At 45.2% G+C, this 24,065-nt stretch overlaps 1 protein-coding gene and 1 long non-coding RNA gene across 7 annotated transcripts; one reads left to right on the forward strand and one right to left on the reverse strand.

Moving 5' to 3' along the window:
- Positions 1 to 12,218: 12,218 nt before the first annotated feature.
- Positions 12,219 to 14,840, reverse strand: LOC110220189 (uncharacterized). The gene is made up of 2 exons (XR_002327802.2): positions 14,348 to 14,840; positions 12,219 to 13,935 (listed from the first exon to the last, which is right to left on the reverse strand). It is a non-coding gene; the product is annotated as an uncharacterized LOC110220189 (long non-coding RNA).
- A 3,336-nt stretch (positions 14,841 to 18,176) lies between these two features.
- LIN7B (lin-7 cell polarity scaffold B) lies at positions 18,177 to 23,718 on the forward strand. Of its 6 annotated transcripts, none has more exons than XM_021004123.2 (6): positions 18,190 to 18,590; positions 19,558 to 19,676; positions 20,326 to 20,412; positions 20,848 to 21,057; positions 21,720 to 21,883; positions 23,559 to 23,718. In XM_021004123.2, exons 1-6 carry the CDS (start codon positions 18,257 to 18,259, stop codon positions 23,578 to 23,580), a joined length of 936 nt encoding a protein of 311 aa, XP_020859782.1. In that variant the 5' UTR covers positions 18,190 to 18,256; the 3' UTR covers positions 23,581 to 23,718. The 6 variants fall into 6 exon arrangements, with proteins under 6 accessions (XP_078002121.1, XP_078002122.1, XP_020859782.1 ...); XM_021004124.2 differs by having other exon boundaries at positions 18,192 to 18,590; positions 20,341 to 20,412; XM_021004126.2 differs by lacking the exon at positions 18,190 to 18,590 and adding an exon at positions 18,707 to 18,815.
- The last annotated feature ends 347 nt before the right edge of the window (positions 23,719 to 24,065 follow it).

Raw genomic sequence — 24,065 nt, forward strand, 5'->3', positions numbered from 1 at the left:
ATGATATTCAGGGCAAATAGGTCTCATTACTTCCTCCACCTTTTGAAGGATTCACTTATTATTAAGACAAGGCAAGAAAATATTAGCTGCTGTGTTAGAGAGAGAGAGAGAGAGAGAGAGAGAGAGAGAAGAGAGAGAGAGAGAGAGGAGAGAGAAAGAGAGAGAGAGAGTGAGAGAGAGGGGAGGGAGAGAGAGAGGGAGGGAGAGGAGGGAGGAGGGAGGGAGAGGGAGGAAGGGAGAGGGAGGAGAGAGAGAGAGAGAGAGAGAGATTGATTTAGCAGGTGTCCAGATAACTGAAGTGCCTTATCACTAAGACATCATGCCTCTATGCCAGGCTTTGGAACCATCTCCTGGGCTTTATCTATTTCCTCTTGCTGTAAGTGTTTGGTTTGTGGTATACTCTGAAGACAATATTGCTTCTCCTCTTCCTGGTGACCTTCACCCCTTCTCTGCTATGCCCCCTGCACCGCCTCTGGTTTCCGGAATTCTTTAGATTGTAAGCTCATTGAAGGCAGGGATTACACACACACACACACACACACACACACACACATGCATACACACACATATTTTTTAAGTATCCTAGAAATTAGCCCATCGCTTGGCATATCATAGGCACTTCATAAGTGTTGATCGGACTGGGTGTGTATCTGCTTACTAGTCAGTGCTGCTCCTATCTATCCTGTTCCTTTTGAACAAGGTAGGCTATTCCAAGACCTTAGGTCGGCCTTGGCCTTATCCCAAAAATGGTGGTGGTAACTGGTAATGAAGAAATCAAATTTTCCCTACCCTCATTAGGAATCATTAGTTCATTTTGCTTCCTGCCCATATTTTGCGCACTTAGGAGAAGTCACCCGGGACCATGGGCTTCATTCGTTGCTGTTCCTCTCTTAGAGTTTGTCTGCTGGCTGTATCCATTGCTTTTCTTTCCGCACCGGGAGTACACGTATAAGCTGAGGGACAGGTGTTTCCATCTTCTGTCTTCTTTGCCAAGTCGTGGGACATGAGATGAGACTTCAGAATTGCGATTTGGAGGAATCTTTGGCGTGGTCGCTAAGAGCATGCAGACCTCTTTCCCATAGCGCTCGTTTGCCCCCTTTGACATGAGCCGCTGCTGATTGGGTGGTACTTATTGGGCAGGTAAAGCCCCAAGCCCTAAGAACAGCCCAATTCTGCCTCCAGCGTGGGCCCTGCCGTGATCCAGCGTTCTCGGAAGCAAGCCCAGTGGAGACACCACCTGGCTGTGGCTTCTGTGAGTGCTGGAACTCTCACCTTCTTAGCAGCCCCAGCTCCCGAAGACCCGAGAAATGACCTTCTCTCCACAAAGTCCTTGATATTGCCAAATGATTCAGTGTCATCAGTAGAAATGACATGGAAGATGCGTATTACTATCCGACGCTTCACCAGGGTCATGGGGGCCTTTCTATGGAACACGTAGCAGAAATGTACACATCTCGTCTCACTCATTAGAAGGGGAGCCCCTTGAGGGCAGGGACTCTCCTGTCCTTTTATTTGTATTCCCAATGCTTAGCACATAGGAAGCAATGAATAAATGGATTTTCACTCATTCATTCACCTACTTCTCCCTTAGGAAATGGTTCTTGGTCATACATATGTTCGTTACCCATGTAGCTTAGATATCAGGCAGACTCTTACCAGACAGATTTGCTGCAAAGATTTATTTTTTTTCCAAATTGGCAACTTTCCTTCTTATCCTGCGTGCATGCAAAAGCATTCCAATGTCATGTACACGAAATTATCCATTTGCTCTTGTCGGATCACCTCTATCACTTTGGGGGATGAGAATTCTTCCCTAATAAGCCATAGTTGCAAAAGGCATGTTCTTTTCCAATTCTTTTTTTATGGTGTGACTTTTAACATTCAGATTGTATATATCCATTTTGATTTTATTGTGGTATCTGATATGATAGAGCACTGGGTCTGGAGTCCAGAACATTTGTCTTCCTGAGTTCAAATCTGGCCTCAGACACTTACTAGCTGTGTGACCCTGGGCAAGTCACTTCACCCTGCTTGCCTCAGTTTCCTCATCTGTAAAATAAGCTGGAGAAAGAAACGGCAAACCACTCCAGGATCTTTGCCAAGAAAACCCCAAAAGGGGTTTCAGGGGACTGAAAATGATTGAACAATAAAAACAACACTGATCTAAATCACAGGTGTCATATGGTTCTTAAAAAATTCTGGAGTATAGTCTAAACCAGATTAAAATGTAATTGGGAAATACTTAGCAAAATAAATAAAAATACAATACAATATAGATGATGCTAACTTGTGGTTTTCTAAGTCAATATATGGCCCACAGGGATCCTTTTCTACCTGAGCCTGACACTGCTGGTCTGCAGCATATTTGTGCCAATTTTCTCCTCACTACATGTTCCCCTAATTTATGTTCCTGAGTTTACCAGACACTGGGTTATTGAATTGACTTGTTGCTGATTCTTCCTTGTCTATTCTGTTCCACTGATGGATTCTATTTGTTAAGTAGTATGAAATAATTTTGGTGATTAATGTTTTATAATATACTTTTGAATCTGGTATGAACAAATGAATGGAAAAAGCCCTCTATCGAGCGGTTGTTATGTACAAAATGCTGTCGGGACCCAGGCTGGAAACAGGACCAGCAGTCTGGAGGGCACTGGTAACCCCATGGGTCCTGTGTTCAGGGTTTTGAGCTGTCTCCATCTCTAGGGAAGATGGTGGTGGTTTTCCTCTTGTCTCTCACTTAGGGTGCTTCAGCTTTGCGATGTAATTTCCCATCCTTCAGCTCCTACCTTTTCTCAGTGTTTCCCTTCATATTCTTGCCATTTTCCTGCCAGCGATTTTTTCTTGATTCTTTTTCTAGCTCTACAATGTGACCCCTTGATTAGCTGGCATGGCACTCACCCTGTGTATTAATTTAGATAGGGTTGTCATTTCCATTCTATTATTGTGGCCCAAGTATCCAAGTCTGAGCAATGACCAAGCCTCCATCTTTTGAAGTCTGAGAGTGTTTTGTGATTGTATTTATATGAGTAGTGAATGTGTCTTGGCAGATTAACTTCCAGATAGCTTGTGTATTTGGGGGTTATTTTGAGTGGGACTTTCTTTTCTATCATTTCCTTCTATTGTGTATTATTACTCAATATGAATGCTATGGATTTTGGTGGTTTTATTTTGCATCTTTCTTTTCTGGCTGTGATTAAGTGACTTGCCCAGGGTCACATAGCTAGTAAGTGTCTGAGCCAAGGTTTGATTTCAAAGAATCACAGAAAGTAATATATTGTTGGTGGGGCTAGGAACTGGTCCAACCATTCTGGAAAGTAATTAGGAATTATATTTTTTAATGATGACTAAAAGTATTATATAATAATTATATAATAATTATATAATAATAATAATATAATATATTATTATATAATAATAATATAATAATATTTAGCACTTGGTGGTTTGCAAAGTGCCTTCCAGACAGTTTCCTTTTGTCCTCACAACAACACTGGGAGGTAGATGTTATAATTATCTCCAGTTTACAGATGAGGAAACTGAGGCATCCAGCGATTGAGTTGCTTGCCCAGGATCACATAGCTAATAAGTGTCTGATGCAAGATTTGAACTCAGGTCTTCAAATCCAATGTTTTACTCTCTCTATCACTTAGCTAAAAAGTGATTAAAATGTCTTTGACCTAGAGAGCTCATTCCTAGGCATACATACGCTCCCTTTCTGCCCTGTGCTTAAGGAAGTCAAACAGAAAGAAAGGCCCCATCGACACCCAGACATTTGTGGCATATTTTATTTGGTTATGACAGAAATGGAAATGGAATGAAAAATGATGTGTGCCCATTGGGGAATGGCCAAGCAAATTGTAGTAATTACGTGTGATGGAAGGCTCCTGCACCATAAGGAATGATGGATTAGGGGTATCATTGGAAGTCTCTATGGACTGGTGTGGAGTAAAATCAGCAGAACAAGGAAGGCAATGGACACGATGAGGGTGATGGAAAGGAAAAGATGGAAAAACTGACCCTGGATGCTCTGTAAGACTAACGATGGATCTGGACTCCTGTGAAACAGCTAGGGGGCGCCAGAGCGCACAAAGTTCTGGGCCCAAAGTCAGGAATAATGACTAGCTAGATGAAGTGAGCAAGTTCCTTCATCTGCGTCTGCCTCAGTTTCCTCATCTGTGAAATGGGGATAATAACAGCACCTACTTCGCAAAGTTGTCGGATCACACGAGATACCATTTGGTGAAGCACTTAGCACACTGCCCCACACATAAACATACACTTACTAAGTGTGAATGCCATTTTTTCCATCCATCCTTTTCAGAAGTGGGAGACCATGACCTGCCAGACTCAGTTCGTGTGTTAGTTTTGCTGCAGGGCTTTTTCCTCTTATTTTGTGTTATAAGGAGTGGTTGGCTGCGTAGGAAATGAAGGTGATATGAAAACAAAAGGCATAAATAAACAATTTAATTCCTTTACTGGACTCTGCGTTCCAACGGCGTTATATGTCGGACCACAAAAGATAAAGGGGTCTCGATCTTTGTTAAGAATGCCCAGCATCCAGCAGGAGGGAGGTCTGGATGCTGCTGTCCACTGCCCTGGGCACTTCCCATTGGGAACGTTGTGTTCACTTCTGGGTGCCATCTTTTAGGAAGCTAGAGGGGATCCAGGGTCAAAGACACAGAGATCCTGTCGTGTGAGAAGCTGAAGAGGCTGGATCTGTCTTGAAGTAGTTTAAGGACAGGCTAGATTTGATCTGCTTAGCCCCCAAGCGCATATCCAGCCACAGCAGGTGGAAGTTAGTGATAAGCAGATTTCATTGGAGCTGTCCAGGAGTGGATTGAGCTAGGCTGGGGAGATTGGGGTTCAGGTCCATGCAGCCAATATTCATGAAGTGCCTGCTCTGTGCCATGCACTGTGTTTGTGGCTGGTGGAGGAGACAGCCCTCTCCTGGAAGTAGACGCGTCCCCCAAGCTGGGTGTTCTCTGAAGGAAGCTGGAAACCTCTCCCAGTACCAGACCTTTAGACGTGAGGTTTCTTCTCTCCAGATCCCCATCCAGTCCTCTCACCTGAGGACACCTCTCAAGACTAGGGATCAGACCCCAAAGGGCCCTGCTTAGAAGGGGCCAGAACCTCAGCTCCAAGGAATCTTGCTTCCAGGACGTCATCCAGCAGGTGGGCCTCATATACCATGTTCAATCAAGAGCCAAGCCCATCTCCCATACACAGGGAGTGGGCATCATCACGTACCATATGAATTCTCTTGGGCTCCAGGTATTTACAGACTCAACTGATGGACCCTTTCCTTTTTCTTCTGTCAGGCTGGAGAGAGAACTCACCAATGCCCCCTTATCCTCACAGAACTTCAGAGCTTGGCCTTGGCAGTGGCACTCAGACAGAATACCCCTATGCCATGCAAATGCCTGGTTGTGCTCTCCTCTCCATCTGTCTCAGCCCTGCCCTTCCTAAGCCCCTCTCCTGCCCCCCTCCCTCTGTCACCACCCCATCAACAGTCTTGCCTCCTTCTACATGATGCAATCCAGATCCTGGTTGCCCTGGGTCATTTCCCTCCCTTTCTCAAGGAGGTCAGGGCCTGTCCTAGATTCCCTTTTGACCCCATCCTCTGCCCTTACATGTGGGGACTTAATTGTTAACATGTTGATCTTCCCTCAAATATCCTCACCTCTTGTCTTCAGCCTCCTTAGTTCCTATGATCCTCATCTCTGCTCCACGGCCACCTGTTAAAATGAGGACAATAATAGCACTTAATTCCCAGAGATGTGAGAATAAATGCGATATTTATGAAGCACTTGGCAAACCTTAAAATGCTGTAGAAATGCAGTCATGTCTAAGACAACTCCAAAAGACTCATGATGGAAAATGCTAACCACATCCAGAAAAAGAACCATGGAACTGAATATAGATGGAAGCATACTATCTGCTCTCCTTTTCTTTGGTTGTTTTGTTTGATTTCTTCTTTCTCGTGGTTCCTCCCATCAGTTCTAATTCTTCTATACATCATGACTAATGTGAAAATATGCTTAATGTGAATGTATAAGTACAGCCTATATCGGATCACACACCTTCTTGGGGAGGGAAGGGGAGAAAGAGGGGGAGAAAATTTAAAACTCAAAATATTATGAAAGTGAACATTGAAAACTAAAAATAAATAATTAAAAAAAGAAAAGAAAAGAAAATGAATGTTGTTATGTCGGTTCTTACCCATCTGTCTTTCTCTCCTCTGATTCCCTGCCTGCTTAGTATTGGTGGTGTGAGAGACATAGCCTTGCTGCCCATCTGTCATCTAATCTCAGTTGGGCTCTCACTGCTGCACAGCAACCCTACATCTCTTCCTGAATTAACTCCTATCATCCCAATGGCCTATTTTAAGCCCTTTCCTCACCTCACCTTCTACTGAGAAGATAAAGGCCATCTGGCATAACCTCCCTCTGCTTAATTGTATTACTTCTCTGGCTAAGCCCTGTTTTCTCCTCCTGTGGTCCTTTTTCTGACAAAGAAGTTGCTGAGACCCATCCCTCTGCTTGTGCATTCGATCTCTCATTCTCTCAGGAGGTCAGTGCTGCCTACAAACATGCCAGGTTCTCCTCCTCCTTCTCTTCCTCCCCTTCCTCCCCCTTCTCCTCTCCCCTTTCCTCCTCTTCTTCCACCACCCCCTCCTCCCCTCCTCCTCTTCCTTTTCCCCCTCCTCTCTTCTCCTCTTCCTCCAGATCTCTGGACCTGTCCTTTGTCCTTTCTCCCAAATATGTCATTACCTCCTCTTTATCTCCCCACTTCTTTTTTTTTTTTTTTGGCTAGGCAATGGGGTTAAGTGACTTGCTCACGGTCACACAGCCAGTGTTATTTGTCTGAGGCCAGATTTGAACTCGGGTCCTCCTGACTCCAGGGCTGGTGCTCTATCGACTGCACCACCCAGCTGCACCTCTCACCCACTTCTAAGGCTTTCGGAGTCTGCATTCTTGTCCTGCTAGAGACAGAAAATGCTCCTTTTCCAAGTTCTCCATGATCTCTCTTCTGTATCTTATTGGTCTTCCCAGTAAGTGCTTGAAAAATGCTTTATTTAATCTAATCTAGCCCCTCTCTTCCATATATATATATATATTTGTTGTCCTTGTCCATTTGTTTCATTCCCATCTGACTCTTCATGAACCCACTTGGGGTTTGCTTGGGAAGGATACTAGAGTGGTTTTCAATTGCCTTCTCCAGCTCACTTGACAGATGAGGAAACTAAGGCAAACAGGGTGACTTGTCCAGGGTCACATAGCTAGTAAGTGTCTGAGGCCAGATTTGAACTCAAGTTTTCCTGACTCTGGGCCACTTCATGACCTAGCTGTACACACCCCTCCTCCCCACACACCCACAAACACACAAACACTTCTCGGTATTTATATACCTAGCACCTAACACAGTGCTTGCATGTAATAAGTAGATGCTCAATGAAAGCTTCTCAGGTAAGACACCTGGTATTTTTTGAGGCTTTCTCTGTGTCAGGATCAAGCATTGGACTAAGTGTTGAAATACAAATATAAGCAGAAAGAAAAACAGTTCCTGCCTTCAAGGGGCTTACATTCAAATTGGAGAAGACAATAGAGTAAAGGAAGCAGGAATGGAGGGGGGTTCAGGGATCCCCACAGTGGAACATTATAGAGAAAGTGAGAATGTCTGGGAGGGTCAGAAGAGCAGCTGGAGAAGAATGAAGATGTGGCTGGCTTGGGCCTCCTCCTTAATAATGGAGGTTCTGGGAGGACCCCTCCCTCATCAGAAGAAGAGGCCTTAAGGGTATAGGGTATTTCCAGTGCAAGAAGTCCAGTGGCAAAGTGAAACTTCCAAGGTGGAGAGGTTTCTGGAGCATTGTAGAGAAAGTCTCGGAAAGTCAGGGATTCCCATAGCAGGAAGAAAAAGAAAAGACCCGGAAGTCTATCTGCCAAGACAAACCCAGAAAATATATGAACACAATTACAAATCACTTTATACACAAATGAAGCCAGATCTAAACAATTGGAAAAATATCTGTTGCTCATGGGTAGGCTGAACTAATATGACAAACATGACCATTCTACCTAAATTAATTTACCTATTTGGTGCCATAACAATCAAACTACCAAAAAATAGTTTATAAAACTAAAAAAAGATAAAATTCATCTGGAAGAACAAAAGGTCAAGGATATGAGGAGCATTAATGAAAAAAAAATGCAAAGGAAGTGGCCTACCCGTACCAGATGTAAAACTGTATTACAAAGTGGCAATGATCAAAACCACTTGGTACTGGCTAAGAAATAGAGCAGTGGTTCAGTGGAACAGATTAGGTACACAAGATACTGTAGTCAGTGGCTATAGTAATCTATTGTTTGATAAACCCAAAGACTCCAGCTTTTGGGAAAAGAACTCACTATCTGACAAAAACTGGTGGGAAAACTGGAAACTAGTATGGCAGAAACTAGGTATAGACCAAGATAAGGTCAAAATGGGTACATAAGACATAAAGAGTGAGACCATAAGCAAATTAGGAGAGCAAGGAATAGTTTACCTGACAGATATATGGAGAAGTGAAGAATTTATGACCAAACAAGAGACAGAGAATGTTTTGAAATGCAAAATGGATAATTTTGACTATATTAAATTAAAACAGCTTTGCACAAACAAAACCAATGCAGCCAAGATTAGAAGGAAAGCAGAAAACTGGGAAAGAATTTTTACAGCCAGCATCTCTGATAAAGGCCTCATTTCTCAAATAGATAGAGAACTGAGTTAAATTTATAAGAACACGAGTCATTTCCAAAGTGATAAATGGTCAAAGGATATGAATAAGCAATTTTCAGATGAAGAAATTAAAGCTATCTATAGGCTTGTGAAAAAATGCTCTAAATCACTATTAATTATAGAAATGCAAATTAAAACAGCTCTGAGGTACCATCTCACACCTATCCAATTGGCTGATATGACAAAAAAAAAGGAAGATGATAAATTGGAGAAGATGCTGGAAAATTGGAACACTAATGCATTGTTGGTGGAGTTGTGAACTGATCTGACCATTCTGGAGAGCAATTTGGAACTTTATCCAAAGGGCTATAAAACTGTGTGTACCCTTTGACCCAGCAAGACCACTACTAGGTCTGTAGCCCAAAGAGATCATTAAAAAGGGGAAAGGACCCACATGTACAAAAATATTTATAGCGGCTCCTTTTGTGGTGGAAAAGAATTGGAAATTGAGGGGATGTCCGTCAACTGGAGAATGACTGAACAAGTTGTGGTATATGAATGTAATTAAATACTACTGTGCTATAAGAAATGATGAGCAGGTAGATTTCAGAAAAACTTGGAAAGACTTGCATGAAGTGATGCTGAGTGAAGTGAGCAGAACCAGGAGAACATTGTACACAGTAACAGCAACGTTGCATGATGACTGACTTTGAAAAACTTAGTTCTCAGCAATGCAAGGATCTAAGACAACTCTAAAAGTCTCATGATGGAAAATGCTACGCACATCCAGAGAAAGAGCTATGGAATCTGTATACAGATTGAAACAAGCTGTTTTCTTCCTTTTTTCCCCTTTCTTGTTTTTTTTCCCCTTTCATTCTGATTCTTCTTTCACAACATGACTAATGTGGAAATATATTTAACATGATTGCACACGTATAACCTATATCAGGTTGCATGCTGTCTTGGCGAGGGAGGAGGGGACTCAAATTCTTATAAAAGTGAATGTTGGAAACTATCTTTACATGTAATTGGAAAAAATAAAATACTTGTAAGTGGAAAAGAAAAAGAAAAGCTGCAGTCCTAGCCACAGTGGAGAAGCCCCGGGCAGCATCCAGGCTGCTTGGGTCTTAAACACAGCATAGCACAAAGCAAAACAAGCCTGAGAAAAGGAGGGCACGGCCTTGGCCGCCACTCTCTGGATGAGACAGGGCCTGCCCACTCCATTCAAGAGCACCAGAGTAAAGCAGGACCTGGATTCCTGAACCCAGATGTTGCGGCTGCTGAGCTGAACAAACTAAGGAAAATGTTGACCACTCTGAGGAAGTGTCTTGGACTGAGACACGCCTGGGAGATAAGCCCCCCAGAAAAAAGCAACCCCAAAATAACTCCGAGGAAAACCCCCCCAAAAAGACATCCTGGCCATGAGGCCTACAAGAGTGCCCTGAAGAAATTACTCCACTGCCGCCACTTACCCCCACCTACAAACATCCCCACATCTCCTGTTCTTCAGAAAATAATCCCACTTGGTCCTTCTGTCCCCTCTTAACTGTTGTCCCATTTCTTTCCTTTTGTGGCTGAACTCTTTGAGAAGCCATTTCCTTTTCCAGTGTGTCCCCATTTTACAGATGAGGAACTGAGGCAAAAGGGGTTAAGTGTCTTGCCCAGGGTCATAGAGCTAGTAAGTGTCTGAGGATGAATTTGAACTGAAATTCCTGATTCCAGACCTGGCACTCTACCCATTGCACCACATAGCTGCCCTACAGGAGGTATAAAAATATTTGGGAATTTAACTACTAGGAGACAGCCAGAAATGCTATGAATCCAACTACAAAATGCACAGGTTGGTCGAACCAATATAATAAAAACTACAATACCACCTAAATATATTTATTCAAAGTTATGCCTAACTGTCAAAGAATTATTTTATAGGGCAAAAAAATAATAAAAAATGAAATTTAATAGAGGAACAAAAGATCAAGAATATCAAGGGAAATAATTTAAAAATGGGAAGGAAGAGATAGGCACCTTATCTCAAATTCTACTACAGTGATCATTCAGTTTATGGGGTAGCAGTTAAAAAATAGAGAAGTTGATCATTGGAATGGATAGGGACACAACATACAATAGCAAACACAGTAATGTAATGTTTGATCAACCCAAAGATCCTAAAACATTCTGGGAAAAGGTTTCACTATTTGACAATAAGTGCTGGGAAAACTGGAAAGCAGTTTGGTACAAACTAGGTATAAATCTACTTTTCACTCCATATGCCAAGATAAACTCCATATGGATATGAGACTGAGACCACAAAAAAGTGATATCATAAGTACTTTAGAGGAGCAAGAAAGAAATTGTCTGTAAGATCTATGGCTAGAGGAAGAGCTCGTGATCAACCTAGGGACAAAGGATTGCAGAAGATAAAACATTTTTTATTTTATAAAATTAAATCTCTATAGCAAGTTTCTTTGATAAGTCTCATATCCAAGATAAATATGGAAGTGATTCAAATTTATAAGACTAAGAACCATTCCCTAATAGATATTTGGTTAGAGGGTATGAACAAACATACAATAGCCATATAAAAATGCTCCATATCATTAACAGTTAGAGAAAGGCGAACTAAAGTAATTTGGAGATTCTATCTTACACCTGTCAGACTGGCAAAAACTGACAAAAGAGGAAAATGACAAATAGAGAGATTTTGGGAAAACAGACCAATCAGTGCTCCCTTGGAAGAACTATGAATAGTTCCAGCCATTCTGAAAACAATTTGAAACTGTGGTCAGAAAGTTACCAACCTGTGCACCCCCTTTGGCCCAGCTATACCACTCTTGGCTTATGCCCTGAAGAGGGCAAAGACAGAAGAAAAAGAACCATAAGTAGTAAGTATATTTATAGTACCTCTTTCTGTAGTAGCCTCAAACTGGAAACTAAGAGAGTATCCACTTATTGGGGAAAGGCTAAACAAACTCTGGTATAGGAATGTCATGGAATATTATTGTGCCATAAGAAATGGTGAAATGGATAATTTCAAAGAAAAGTAGGAAGACCTCTCTGAACAGATGCAGAGTAAAGTGAGGAGAACCAGGAGCACAGTTCACAAAATGACAACAACATTATAATGAAAAATAACTTTGAAAGACTTTAGAGTGTGGATCAATGAACATAATGATAAACTATGAATCCACAGGATTGAAGATGAATCATGCTCCCTACCTACATTTTTGGACATGGCCAAAGCGGAATTTGTTTTGTTGGACTATTACCATGTTTGTTATAAGGGATTCCCTTCCCTTCCCTTCCCTTCCCTTCCTTCCCTTCCTTCCTTCCCTTCCTTTCCCTTCCTCCTTCCCTTCCCTTCCCTTCCTTCCCTTCCTTCCCTTCCCTTCCCTTCCCTTCCCTTCCCTTCCCTTCCCTTCCCTTTTTTCTTTTTTTGGTATTCTGTATTATTGTTCAACTTGGAGGGGGTGGAAGGGAGAAATAATAATTTTCAAAACAAATAGTTTTAAAACAAAGCTGATTTAATCCCCTTTAAAGTTGTTATGATGGCTATGCATCTTCAGTCCTCTGGATTCATAGTTTATGCAAGATCTCATCGTGCAATTCATAAATCAATTCAGCTCAATGCCTTTTCTTGATCTTTCAAACATCTTGGCAGTGATCCTGAAAGCAATTTAATGCAATTTCTGAGGGTATCTAAATTAAAATAAGAGAGCATGGTAAGCACTGAGAGAATCTGATTTAATAAGAGGTGATGAATTGTGAATGGTGAAACAATGTGTTATGTGGGGTCACTGATACAGGGCTGCATCCTCTCTCAGACTGCTTGAAAGATGGAAGAAAACAATGAAAGTGAAGGAGAGAAGCCTCATTCCAGAGATCATCATCTTTTTGCTTATTATTGTTTTATAGATGTTGATATCAAAATTAAACGTTTTCCTTAAACTTTTCTTTAAGCATTGATTTAAGGCTTACTATATGCCAGACACTGTGCTAAGCACTGGGAATGCAAATATGAAAAAATCCAACTGTCCTTGCCCTCAAGGAACTTAAACTTTAATGAGAAAAAGGACATATAAGGAAGTAGTGGCCAAGGAGGGGTTTCTTTCTTCCCCAGTTGAAAAAAATTATTTCTGTTTGCTTTGTAAATATTTCCCAATTGCATTTTAAAAAATTCAACATTTTTTTTTTGGCTAGGCAATGGGGTTAAGTGACTTGCCCAGGGTCACACAGTTAATAAGTGTTATGTGTGTGAAGCTGGATTGAACTCAGGTCCTCCTGAATCCACTGTGCCACCTAGCTGCCCTAAACATTCCTTTTTTAAAATTTTAAGTTCTAAATTCTCACCCTCCTTTCCACTCCTCCCTAATTCACTGAGAAGGCAAGCAACATGATGTTAATAATACACGTAAAGTCATTCGAAACATATTTCCGTATTAGCCATATTGCAAAAGAATACACACCAAACCCAGAAAAATTAACGGAAAAAAGTGTTCTTCAGCTGCACTCAGAGTTCGTCAGTTCTCTGGAGGTGAATAGCATTTTCCATCAGGGGTCCTTTGGAGTTGTCTTGGATTGTTGCCTTGATCAGAGTAGCTAAGTCTTTCAGAGTTACTTTTTGTTACAATGTTACTGTTACTATATACAATGTTCTTCTGGTTCTGCTCGCTTCACTTTGCATCAACTTGCATCTGAAACAATTCTGCTTGTCATTTCTTATAGCACAACAGTATTTCATCACAATTATATACCACAGGAGGCTCCAGGGCCTCCCCAGCCTGACAGGCGGGGCCAGGGGAGCTGATGCCAGCCCCGGGGACTTCGAGGCCCTTTTCCTTCTTGTCAGAAAGATGGAAGGTCGGGGAGGTGGTGGAGCTGAAGCTGTGGGGGTTATCAAAGAAGAATCTCTAAGTCATCATGAGTCCAATTAGGAGACTATTATTGAGAAACAACAGGAAAATAAGGCTTCTTCCTCTTCTTACTGTTCTTAATGTCTCTTCACTCTCCAAGATTAAAAATCAGCCAATCAGAAGCATCTGCTTCTTAGTTGAAACTATGAAGGCAGTGATCATTGCTTGGGAGACTGAGGCTAGATTGGAGTCAATCTAGAAGAAGACCCACATTCATGATGTGGAACTGGGGTCCAAAGAGGAAGATTCTCTTCCCCACAGTGTATCCACTATTGATTAGCTGCTGAGATCATCCGGAAAGAACGCTCTGAGGAAACAGAAGAATTACAGATTCTCAGTCCCTCAAGGCAAATCAACTGAAGCCCATGATTCACTTACAGGATGATCAAAACAGACAATAACTATCACCATTGGATCTTCTACAGTGTTGTCTCACTTTAGGGATCCTCTCATAGCATGTTCAACATAGGGTAAAAAGAGCTTCAATTCCTAATTTTAAAAATATAACAAATGGAAAAAGTAATATCTAGCAAAATTGGGACCGAAATGAAGGAAGTGAGAGTCTAAACCAGCAAGATAAGATCATCCCTCAATGAGCATTTAGGACCACCAGGGGAAGAGTAAGAGGATAAGCATTAAGGAGAAATTCAAGGTACCTCAAGACTCCGAATTCCTTTTGCACTATTATATAGAATCATTTATCAAAGAAAAGACTTCACCTCAGTCTTCTCCAGAGGAAGCTCAGCAAGACCTCAATAACAGGCTATACTTTGCCAGTGCTTTCAATTGATCCTCACACAGCATCATCCGTAGTTCCAACATCTTCCTGTTCTTCTTTTACTGGATGTCCTCCAACTTCTCTAATTCCTTGTTCAAATGTGATGCCTAAACCAAAAATAACACTTTGTGTATGGCATTGAGGACTTTTCCTAAGGCCTTAGGACTATTAGGAGATATAGCTAAGTTTCCCCTTTCCTTCCATTGTTCCTAAAAGCTTCTCAGAGGTTGGGAAAAAATCTGAATGTTTGGGCACGGGTTAAAGGAGGGCAGCCAGGAACTGAAACGAGAAATAAGTTTTATGAGTGTTTTCCCCCAGCCTCAAAGAGACCTGTTGAGAGGTAATGGTCACATGAAAGAAAGAAAACAATCTGCCTTTTTTCAAGGTGAAGAAAAGATGAAGCCTATCTATTGCCCTCCCTAACTGAGGCTGACACCTTCTATTGGGAGGATCAGGTCAGCTTCCCAAGCTAGCATTTTGTATACCACCGAAGTGGATACAGTGGAGCTTTTTAACTAAAGAGCTGAAAATGTGTTGACTAGCCCAAAGCATGTAGCTGGGAGGTCTCTCTCTAAAAAGAGCAATAACACTTCCCAAAGGCAGCAGCTGAAGAGCCATAAGAACAAGGCAGAGCTTCAGGAGATGGCCATTAAAAAGCTCAGGGAGCTGTGGCAGAATATCGTCATTTTAAACAACATATCCTCGGAATCTCTCTACATGAGTTATTGTCAAGACTAAAGTAACTTCTGATATTTCCTCAGAGAGGAAAAAAATGTTAAATACTTGTAATCTACACTATCAACTGTAAGATGGTGTAAAAAAGAAAAAGTGGTGATCTACATGGATTTCTGATAAATAAAGGAGAATTAACTTGTTGCGATTTGTCGTTGTTTAACCAGCATTGATGCTTGACAGGTTCCATCTCTTTGGATAGACATTCTTACAGCAGAACTTTACTATAGATATGGCGAAGGCATATCCCATACCTTGATGAAAAGATGAACAGGTTTCTTCAAAAATCTTTTCTCAATAAGCAAGATTGTTTTCTTTATAATTTGGTCTTTTGAATGAATTTGTTCATCCTAAGGCTGTACCGTATCAAAACACTTGGTGCTAACACTCAACAGGCATATGTATTTTTGTCAATTAATAAAGTGGCATCCTGGTTAAAAAAAAAACAAAACCAATTATATACACAGTTTGTTCAGCCATTCCCCAATTGTTGGGCATCCTCTCAGTTTCCAGTTCTTTGCCACCACAAAAAGAACTGCCATAAACATTTTTGTATAAATAGATCCTCTTCTTTTTTTTTTTTACTCTATTTGAGATACAGACCTAGTAGTGATATTGCTAGGTCAAAGAGTATGCACAGTTTTATAGCCCTTTAGGCATAGTTGGAGGAGTTTTCCATCTGGAAAGTCATAGTGAGTGCAATCATTGATTACTAGGAAGGAACTAGTGGGCCGAGAAAGACTGAGGAAGAAAGAAGGAGAGGGAGTGATTGAGAGGACAAATTTCCAGAAGAGGGATCAAGAACACAAATTGAGGGATAAGTCTTTTGAGAACGGCTACCTCTTCATGGGAGACCAGAACACTGGAGCAGAGAATGGTGAAATCATATTGATTAATTCCCTATCACAGTCTTGAGGTCTAGAGTGGGGAAGAAAATGGAGATCATAATGGATGTTTGTTTTGTTTAGTTTTTGTAATGTCAACTAGGAGCTGAGATCCTATGTTAAGGGGAGGGTGCGAAGATTCTAAAAGAGAAGAAAAAGTATGGATTAGTCACTGCAGAATTTGATAGTCAATCAGGAAGGAATAAAAGCAACTGTCTTGCAACAGTGAAGACTCAGACGCATCTAGATCCTACATATTTGTAGTGGCCCCCATCACTGTGGTTGTGAGACTTTCTGCAGCAGCACAGATATATGTGAGTAGAAGCAGATAAGGAGGATGGTGGTACAGGTAACCAAGGGCTGGTGTTTCACAAAGGATGATTGATGATAGCCAAGGAGGCAGCAAAAGCGCAGGTAGGTGCTTACATATCACTTAAACTGGTCAACAATAGATTCAAGACTGAAGGAAAGAAATGGCAGAGCGAGAGTGGTGGACTGGGAGAAGAGGGAGCAATGATAGGACAGAGGTCATGGCAAGGACGAAACATTTAGGACAAGTAAGGTAGAGGGCTGAGTTGGGAGGATAGGAGCATTGTTATCAGAGAGGAATTTCAAAGTTCAGAATCTCCAGAATTATGGTCCAAGCCAGGACACAGCCACCTTGATAGATGCCTGTCTGAAGTGGGCGCAAGTCGTGGGAATTGCAGAGGGTGATGAATTGGGAGGCCGAGGTGTTTGAGGAAGCTTCCATGGTAAGAATGTAATGTGAGTTAGAGAGAAAAGAAAGAGTTTGAGGCACTAAGTCTGAAGCTTCAAAAATGGGAAGGAGAAGGAGTGTGGTTTCTCTTCCTGGAAGTCAACAAGGTCAGTGATATTGCAGAAAGAAATCTTGTCCTGGCAGGGGCAAGGCTAGATGGCCTTCCAATTGTAAGAGTCTGGGATTGTAAGAGTGGGGAGAGGACACAAAACCAGGGAGATGCTGGGGAAGATAGAGCCGAGTGGCCAGACAGACAAAGACAAGAAAATGGTGTCTGTGGGCAGAAGACTAGCAAACAGACGTAATTTAGGAAGACAACATTGGAGAGAATTACAAAGGGGAAGGGAGGTGGGGAGGGGATGGGGCGAGACAGAAATATAGGAAGGGGAGAAGAGATGAATAGGGAGAAGACAGGCTTTCCTAGAGAGGGAGAAAAACAACAGGTGTGGGGGCAGGAAGAGGACAGACAGGAAGAAACAAGTCACAATGGAGAGAGAACAGGCAGGTAGAACGAATGAGACCTTATTAAGTGTTTATGTGTCAAGCACTATAGTGAACCTTGTGTCTGACTCTTCACTTCCCCAATTGGGGTTTTCTTGGCAAAGATACTGGAGTGGTTTATCTTTTCCTTCTCCAGCTCATTTTCCAGATGAGGAACTGAGCAAACAGGGTTAAGTGACTTGCCCAGGGTCACACAGTTAATACATGTCTGAGGCTGGATTTGAACTCAGGAAGATGAGCCTTCCTGACTTGAGGACTGTGCCACCTAGCTGCCCATAACGAGCCTGAGGCGATGCAAATACAGACAAGCCAAAGAAGACAAGAAAGGAGAATGACAGAGAAAGGAGGCAGAGGACTGACCAGGAGAGAGGGAAAGAAGAGGAGGAAAAGGGAGAAGACAGGCTCAGCAAGGAGAGGAGAGAGGCAAGGGGAGAAAGCACAGACAGAAAGGGAGTTGATGCCACTGATACTTGCACCGTGGGGACAGAGAGGGAGAAGAAAACAAAAAGGAATGAGAGGCCAGACAAGCACGAAGAGATGATAGCCAGCAGAGGACAGCTCGGAAGAGGGAGAGGGAGACGCATGGGAGGGAGATCACGGAATGAGAGCTGGCAAGGGACCTCAGCTGCTCATACCTGAGAGGAATCCCCACTATCACATACCAACAAGCCTCCGACCAGCCTCTGCTAAAGCCCCAGGGACCAAGAATTACTGCCTCGGGAGGCAGCTCACTTCTACTTTGGACAGCTCAGCTTGTTAGGAGGGATTTTTCCTGACCTCAAGCCTCTTCGCACCTTCCATCTCTAGCTCCTGTTTCTTTCCCCTGGGGTCGAAGAGAGCGGACGCGCGGAGGAGGTGGGCAGAAGGCAAAGAGGACAGCCGGACGGAAACGGGAGGGAAGGACAGGAAGCCAGGAAGATCGGCAGCCTACGGAGAGGCTGAGGGAGGGCGAACACAGCACTAGAGAGAGCGCTGGATGACCGAGATAGAAAGGAGAGACTCGCGGAGAGAGGATGGACAGGCAGGGGGAAGAACGGGAGCCCGCAAGACGGTCAAGGGGAACAGGCAGCGGGGAGAGAAGGAACAGCTCAGACGGATATGGGGAAGGATGGAAAGGCGGAGTAGTCATCGGAGAAAAAGGAGACAGGCAGCAGGAAGAGGGGGAAACTCCCCAAGGAAATCGGGAACAGGAAAGATAGAAAGGGGAACGGGTAGCTGGGAAAGGGGGAACAGGCAGCGGGGAGAAGGGGAAGAGACAGGACCGAGAGGCTGGAGAAACAGAGGAAAGCGGGCGGCCAGCCCCAACCCGGGTGAGCTGCAGATATGCGGTGCAGGGGGAGGCTGGAGCGATCCGCGGGCAGGAAGGCGGCATCTCCGGCCGGGGCGGGCCTGACCGGCGAGTGGGCGGGACTTCTTCCCTCCTGGTCCCTCCCTCCCCCCGTCAGTCCCTCAGTCCCCGGTCCCCGGCGGGCGGGCGGGGCCCGGCGGAGGCGCAGACATGGCCGCGCTCGCGGAGCCGCTGGGGCTGGAACGGGGTAAGGCCGGGCTGGGCCGAGCGAGGGCGGGTCAGGGGTACGTCCGAACGTTGGGGTGAGCCCGGCAGCTGGAGGTCTTCGGGAGCCCCAAGTCCGCTCTGCTCTTCTCTCTTTGTGTCTCCGTGTACCTGTCTTTCCCGGTCTCTCATTATCTCTCGGGGGCTCTCTCCCTGTCTCCCTGGCTCTGTCCTTCTCGCTTTCTCTATCTTTCTCTATTTCTGTCACCGCCTTTCTCTTCGTCTCCTCTATGTCTCTTCCTTTCCGCTCCCTCTGCCGCTTCCCCCCTCCCCCCAATCTCTCCATGTCTTTGCTTCTCCCGGTCTCTGTGTGTCTGTATCTTTGTGTATCTCTCTTTCCCCATCTCTGTTATCTCTTTCCCTGTCTCTTAGTATCCCTGTGTTCCTCCCTCCCGCCCCGTTTCGCCCTCTGTCTTTCCTGTTACCTTTATCTCTTTACCTGCGCGTCTCTCTGGGTCCACTTGTGTATCGGTCCAGGTCCCTCTCTCACCCGTTCCTGCCTCCTCTATCCCTATGCTTGTCTCCTACATCCCTGTCCTTGTCTCCCCATCCCTGTCTCTGCCGCCCCCATCCCTGTCTCTGCCGCCCCCATCCCTGTCTCTGCCTCTCCCGTCCCTGTTCCTGTCCCTGCCTCCACCCTGCCTCCCTCATCCCTGTCCCTACCTCCCCAGCCTCTATATCTGTCTCCTCGACTCTCTGTCTCTTTCCCTCTGTCCCCCCAACAGACGTGTCCCGGGCAGTGGAGCTCCTGGAGCGGCTCCAGCGCAGCGGGGAGCTGCCACCCCAGAAGCTTCAGGCCCTCCAGCGAGTCCTGCAGAGTCGTTTCTGCTCAGCCATCCGAGAGGTGAGCAAGAATCTGAATGCAGCCACCCCCTCGCGGGCCGGACTACAACTCCCAGCAAGCCCAGCGCCACCCAAGCCCCCTCCCCAGCTTCTTCAGCCTACAGGCTGCTGGAATCTGTAGTTTCTCTAGCTACCTCCTACGTGGGTGGGGCGTCCCTCGTGGTGCCAGGGTCGGGGGACACCTGGGTCGCGGAGGGTGCAGGGAAGGGAGATACTTGAGTTCATGACTTAGATACTTACTAGCTCTGTGTCCCCAGACAAGTCACTTAGCCCTTGTCTACCTCAGTTTCCTAAACTGTAAAATGGGGGTAATAATAGCTCCTACATTCCAGAGTTGTTGCGATGATTAAATGAGATCCTATTTGTTAAGCGCTTCACATAAAGCTTGTTTAATAAATGCTTATTCCCTTCCCCTTTCAGGAAGGGTGAACGGACGGGGGACACCTCTGTTCCCCCATCCGCTGTCCTTCAGTCTCCACCTCCCCCTGGTCTGAGTGGAAGGGCCTATGTCTATATAGAGGCCAGGCTGCTTGACCACTTGTCAGCAGCTTGCTTACCCTGAGACTCCACGACAATTGGAGTTTTTGAGTGTCCTTCGGGGCCTAGAGTGAGCTGAGGGTTGGGACACTGAACTTCTGTGTCCCTGACAGTTCCCACTTCCTCAGGTGTATGAACAGCTGTATGACACTCTGGATATCACAGGCAGTGCAGAGATCCGGGCTCATGCCACAGCCAAGGTGAATCCACTCCCTCCAGGGCCCCAAGGCTTTGCTTTCCCTATATCCCACTACTCAGATAACCCAGGAATCTTCTCCCCTCCCGAAAGATCTCCCCTTCCCTTGGGTCCCTATCCCCTCAGGTACCTAGCAGTCCCTTCCCTAAACCCTCACCACCCCCCGGCCCCTGAATGTCCTCTTCTTCAATCCCCCAGCTCCTCAGGGATCCAGGCTTCCCTTCCCATGCCATTGTCCCCTCAGGGATCCATTTCTCCCTTCCCACAGATCCCTATCTTCTCAGAGGCCAATGAGCTGCCTCCTTAGCTCTCTACTTTTTAAAGAACTGTGCATCTCCTTTTTGAGCTCCTACACCTTCAAGGATCAGGGAGTCCCCTCCTATGACCACCAGCCCCTATTCCCTCAGGGACCTTGGCCTCTGGCTCCTGTCCCTTCTAGGCCACAGTAGCAGCCTTTGCTGCCAGCGAAGGCCATGCCCACCCAAGAGTGGTGGAACTGCCCAGGACAGATGAAGGCCTGGGCTTCAACATCATGGGAGGGAAAGAGCAGAACTCTCCCATCTACATCTCTCGAGTCATTCCTGGTGGTGTGGCTGATCGACATGGTGGCCTCAAGAGAGGGGACCAGCTACTCTCTGTCAATGGAGTGGTGAGCCTCAATCCCCCAAGGGCCTGGGTCAGGATCGGGGTCGGGGTGGGGTTCGCAGGGCCAGGAGGAAGAGACTGGGGATGGATTGGGAAGACTAGAACAAGACATGGAAGAGGAAGACAAGCACCACTGAATTTAGGAGGGATTTAGCAATCATTAAATTCTCCCTTTTCCTTTCACAAATGGGGATACTGAAGCCCAGACAGAGTAGTGACTCACCCAAGGTTACTTAGGGAGTCAGTAGCTGAACCAGTTCCCACCCAAGTTTCCTGATTCCAATTCTTGTGGGAAGGGTTTGAAGGAGGGAGAGGTCTGTGCTGTCAAGGAAGGCTCTTTGGAGAAGGGCTGACCTTAGGCATGACATTAGCATCTAGGTCCAGAAGGGAGCTTAAGCATCATGTAATCCAGCCCTCTAATTGGTGGCAGTGGACATTCTTGAGAGGGACCTAGACACAGAGCTATCAGTCTTAAAGACCATCAGATTAAACTATGTTCCACTTTACCTCATTATACAGATGTGGACACTGTCGCCCAGAGAAGGTCACACAGCAAAGTGAAGGCAGAGATTGGGCTTGCAGGTTGGGAAAAGTGTTAGGGGGCTTTAGTACCTGGGCCAGGCTGGGCCAAGGGGGTCTGATTGGACGAGATCTCCCCTCTGGCAGAGTGTGGAAGGGGAGCAGCATGAGAAGGCAGTGGAACTGCTCAAGGCTGCTCAAGGCACTGTGAAGCTTGTTGTCCGGTACACACCTCGAGTGCTGGAGGAGATGGAAGCCCGCTTCGAGAAGATGCGCTCAGCTCGGCGGCGTCAGCAGCACCAGAGCTACTCGTGAGAGCTTAGTCCTTACTGTTCCCATTAACCCTCACCAAGCCCCTAAGTCTTTCCCAAGCCCCTCAGCCCTCACCCAGCTCCTCAGCCCTCACCCAGCCCCTCAGCCTTTCCCATTCTCCTCAGCCCTCACCCAGCCCCTCAGCCCTCACCAAGCCCCTCAGCCTTTCTCAAGCCCCTTAGCCCTCACCCACCCCCTCAGCCCTCACCAAGCCCCTTAGTTCTCACCCAAACCTCTTAACCCTTACCATGTTGCCTTTTACCCGTTATCATAACTTTTTACCCTTACCAAGCTCTTTTACCCTTTACCAAATCTTCCTTAGTCCTCTCCAAGCCAACCTTAGCCTTTGCCATGCCTCTTGAGCCCTGAACAAGTCTTACCAAATCACATTTAACTCTTACCAAGTCCCTCTTAATCCTTGCTATCCCCCTTAGCCCTTTCCCAGCTCCCCCCAACCCTTACCATTCCTCTTAACCTTTACCATGCTCACTAACTCTTACTATACCCATTAACCCTTACCACTCTTCCCTTATCCCTTACCAATAACCTTTAGCCCTTATCAAGCTTAAGAAATCCTTTAGACCCTTCTAAGCCCCTTAGGCTTTGGCCTTTACTAAGCCCCTGCTAGCCCTTGCCAAGTACCTCAAGCCTTTATCAAGTCCCTTAGAGTTTGCCAAACCCTTCAGAACCTACAAGGCCCCGACAATAGCGGTGACTCATCTCTACCACTTTACATTCGTGATTTCATTTGATTCTAACAATAGCCCAGAGAGGTAGGTATTTTGGTCATTCAGTCAGACAACTAGCATTTCTGAAGGACTTGCTACATTCCAGGTATTGTTTGAAGAGTTGCAAAAAGAAAAGCCAGGCACCTGCTCTAGAGAAGATCTTGATCTAACAGACTGTACAAATACTGCAGGTCTTTGTATCCCCATATTACAAAGGGAAAACTGAGGCTCAGAGCAATTAACAGCTACTTCCACAGCTAATAGATATCGGAGGATGGAATTGAATCCAGGTCTTCATGACTAGAGCCCTTTGCCTTTTGTGTGGGCGTCATTGATATTTTTGGCTCAGTCTGCTAAGGCTCATTGACCCCTTCTCAGAATCATGTTTTTGGCCTATATTCACAATGGAAGGAAGGACTAAATTAAAGGGAGAGGTTTGTGAAAAGATAGATGGAATTGATTTTTCCACATCTAAGTTCCAGGATCCCCAACATCTACCCACAGACCCATTGCAGGGTGTATATTTGTTGACTCCAGGTTAAAACCCCTGGATCAGGCCATGCCATCTCTACTAACCCTTCTGAGAGCTTGCAGAGGCTATAAGAGTTCCATAAGCCCTCCAGAGGTCAGGGAATTTGGAACTAGGAAGAGCTGGGCTTGAATCCTATTAGAGACACTAACTAGTTAAGTGAAGATGGGCAAAGCACTTCATGTCTCCAAGTCTAGGTTACCTCCTCGGCAAAATCCAGATCAATGAGGCTTGTAGTGACTGCCTCAGGGGGAGATGAATGAACTGGTCATATAAAACACTGGGCAAACTTAAACATGCTACAGAAATATGGGCTATGATTCCTGCGTTGATAGCGCTTGGACCTACAAAGCCATTTGAGGTTCACAAAGCTCCTTCTGCTCACTGTCTCTCTCCCTCTCTCTCTCTTCCCCACAGGTCCCTGGAGTCCCGAGGCTGAGCTCTCCTGGCTTGGCTCCTGCTCTTCAACCCTTGACTATGAGCCGTCTCTCCCCCTTACCTCACTCTGGTCCCTCTGTACAGTATTTATTTGCCCAGTCCTTCCTTAGACCCTATTTAAAGCTCTCCTTTCCCCTGCTCTGTGTCTGCCTGTCTGTCCTTCCTGCCACAGGGTCAGAGAGGAATGGCCCCCAGGTCTTCATCAGGAGGCCATAGTCAGAGGGAGGAAGGTCTAAGTTGGAGGACAGGAAATGTTCAAGGGAGAGGAGTCAGAGTCGCATGGGAGAGGCCATACTCAGTGGGAGGAGGCTCTGAGTGCGTGGGGGGAGTCCCGAGGACTGTGGGAAGAGGTGCTGAGGGGAGGTGCTGAAGGTAGGGAGAACCTTGGAGCAAGGGAAGAGGCTTGGGGGCTGGGTGTTGTGTGGGAGGGGGAGACCATAGGCAGAGGGAGGAAGCCTCTGGTCTGGGGGGGGGAACCCCCAGGAC

This window comes from Phascolarctos cinereus, unplaced genomic scaffold, assembly GCF_003287225.1.
Source record: "Phascolarctos cinereus isolate Bilbo 61053 unplaced genomic scaffold, phaCin_HiC Scaffold_726;HRSCAF=1367, whole genome shotgun sequence".
NCBI lineage: Eukaryota > Metazoa > Chordata > Mammalia > Diprotodontia > Phascolarctidae > Phascolarctos > Phascolarctos cinereus.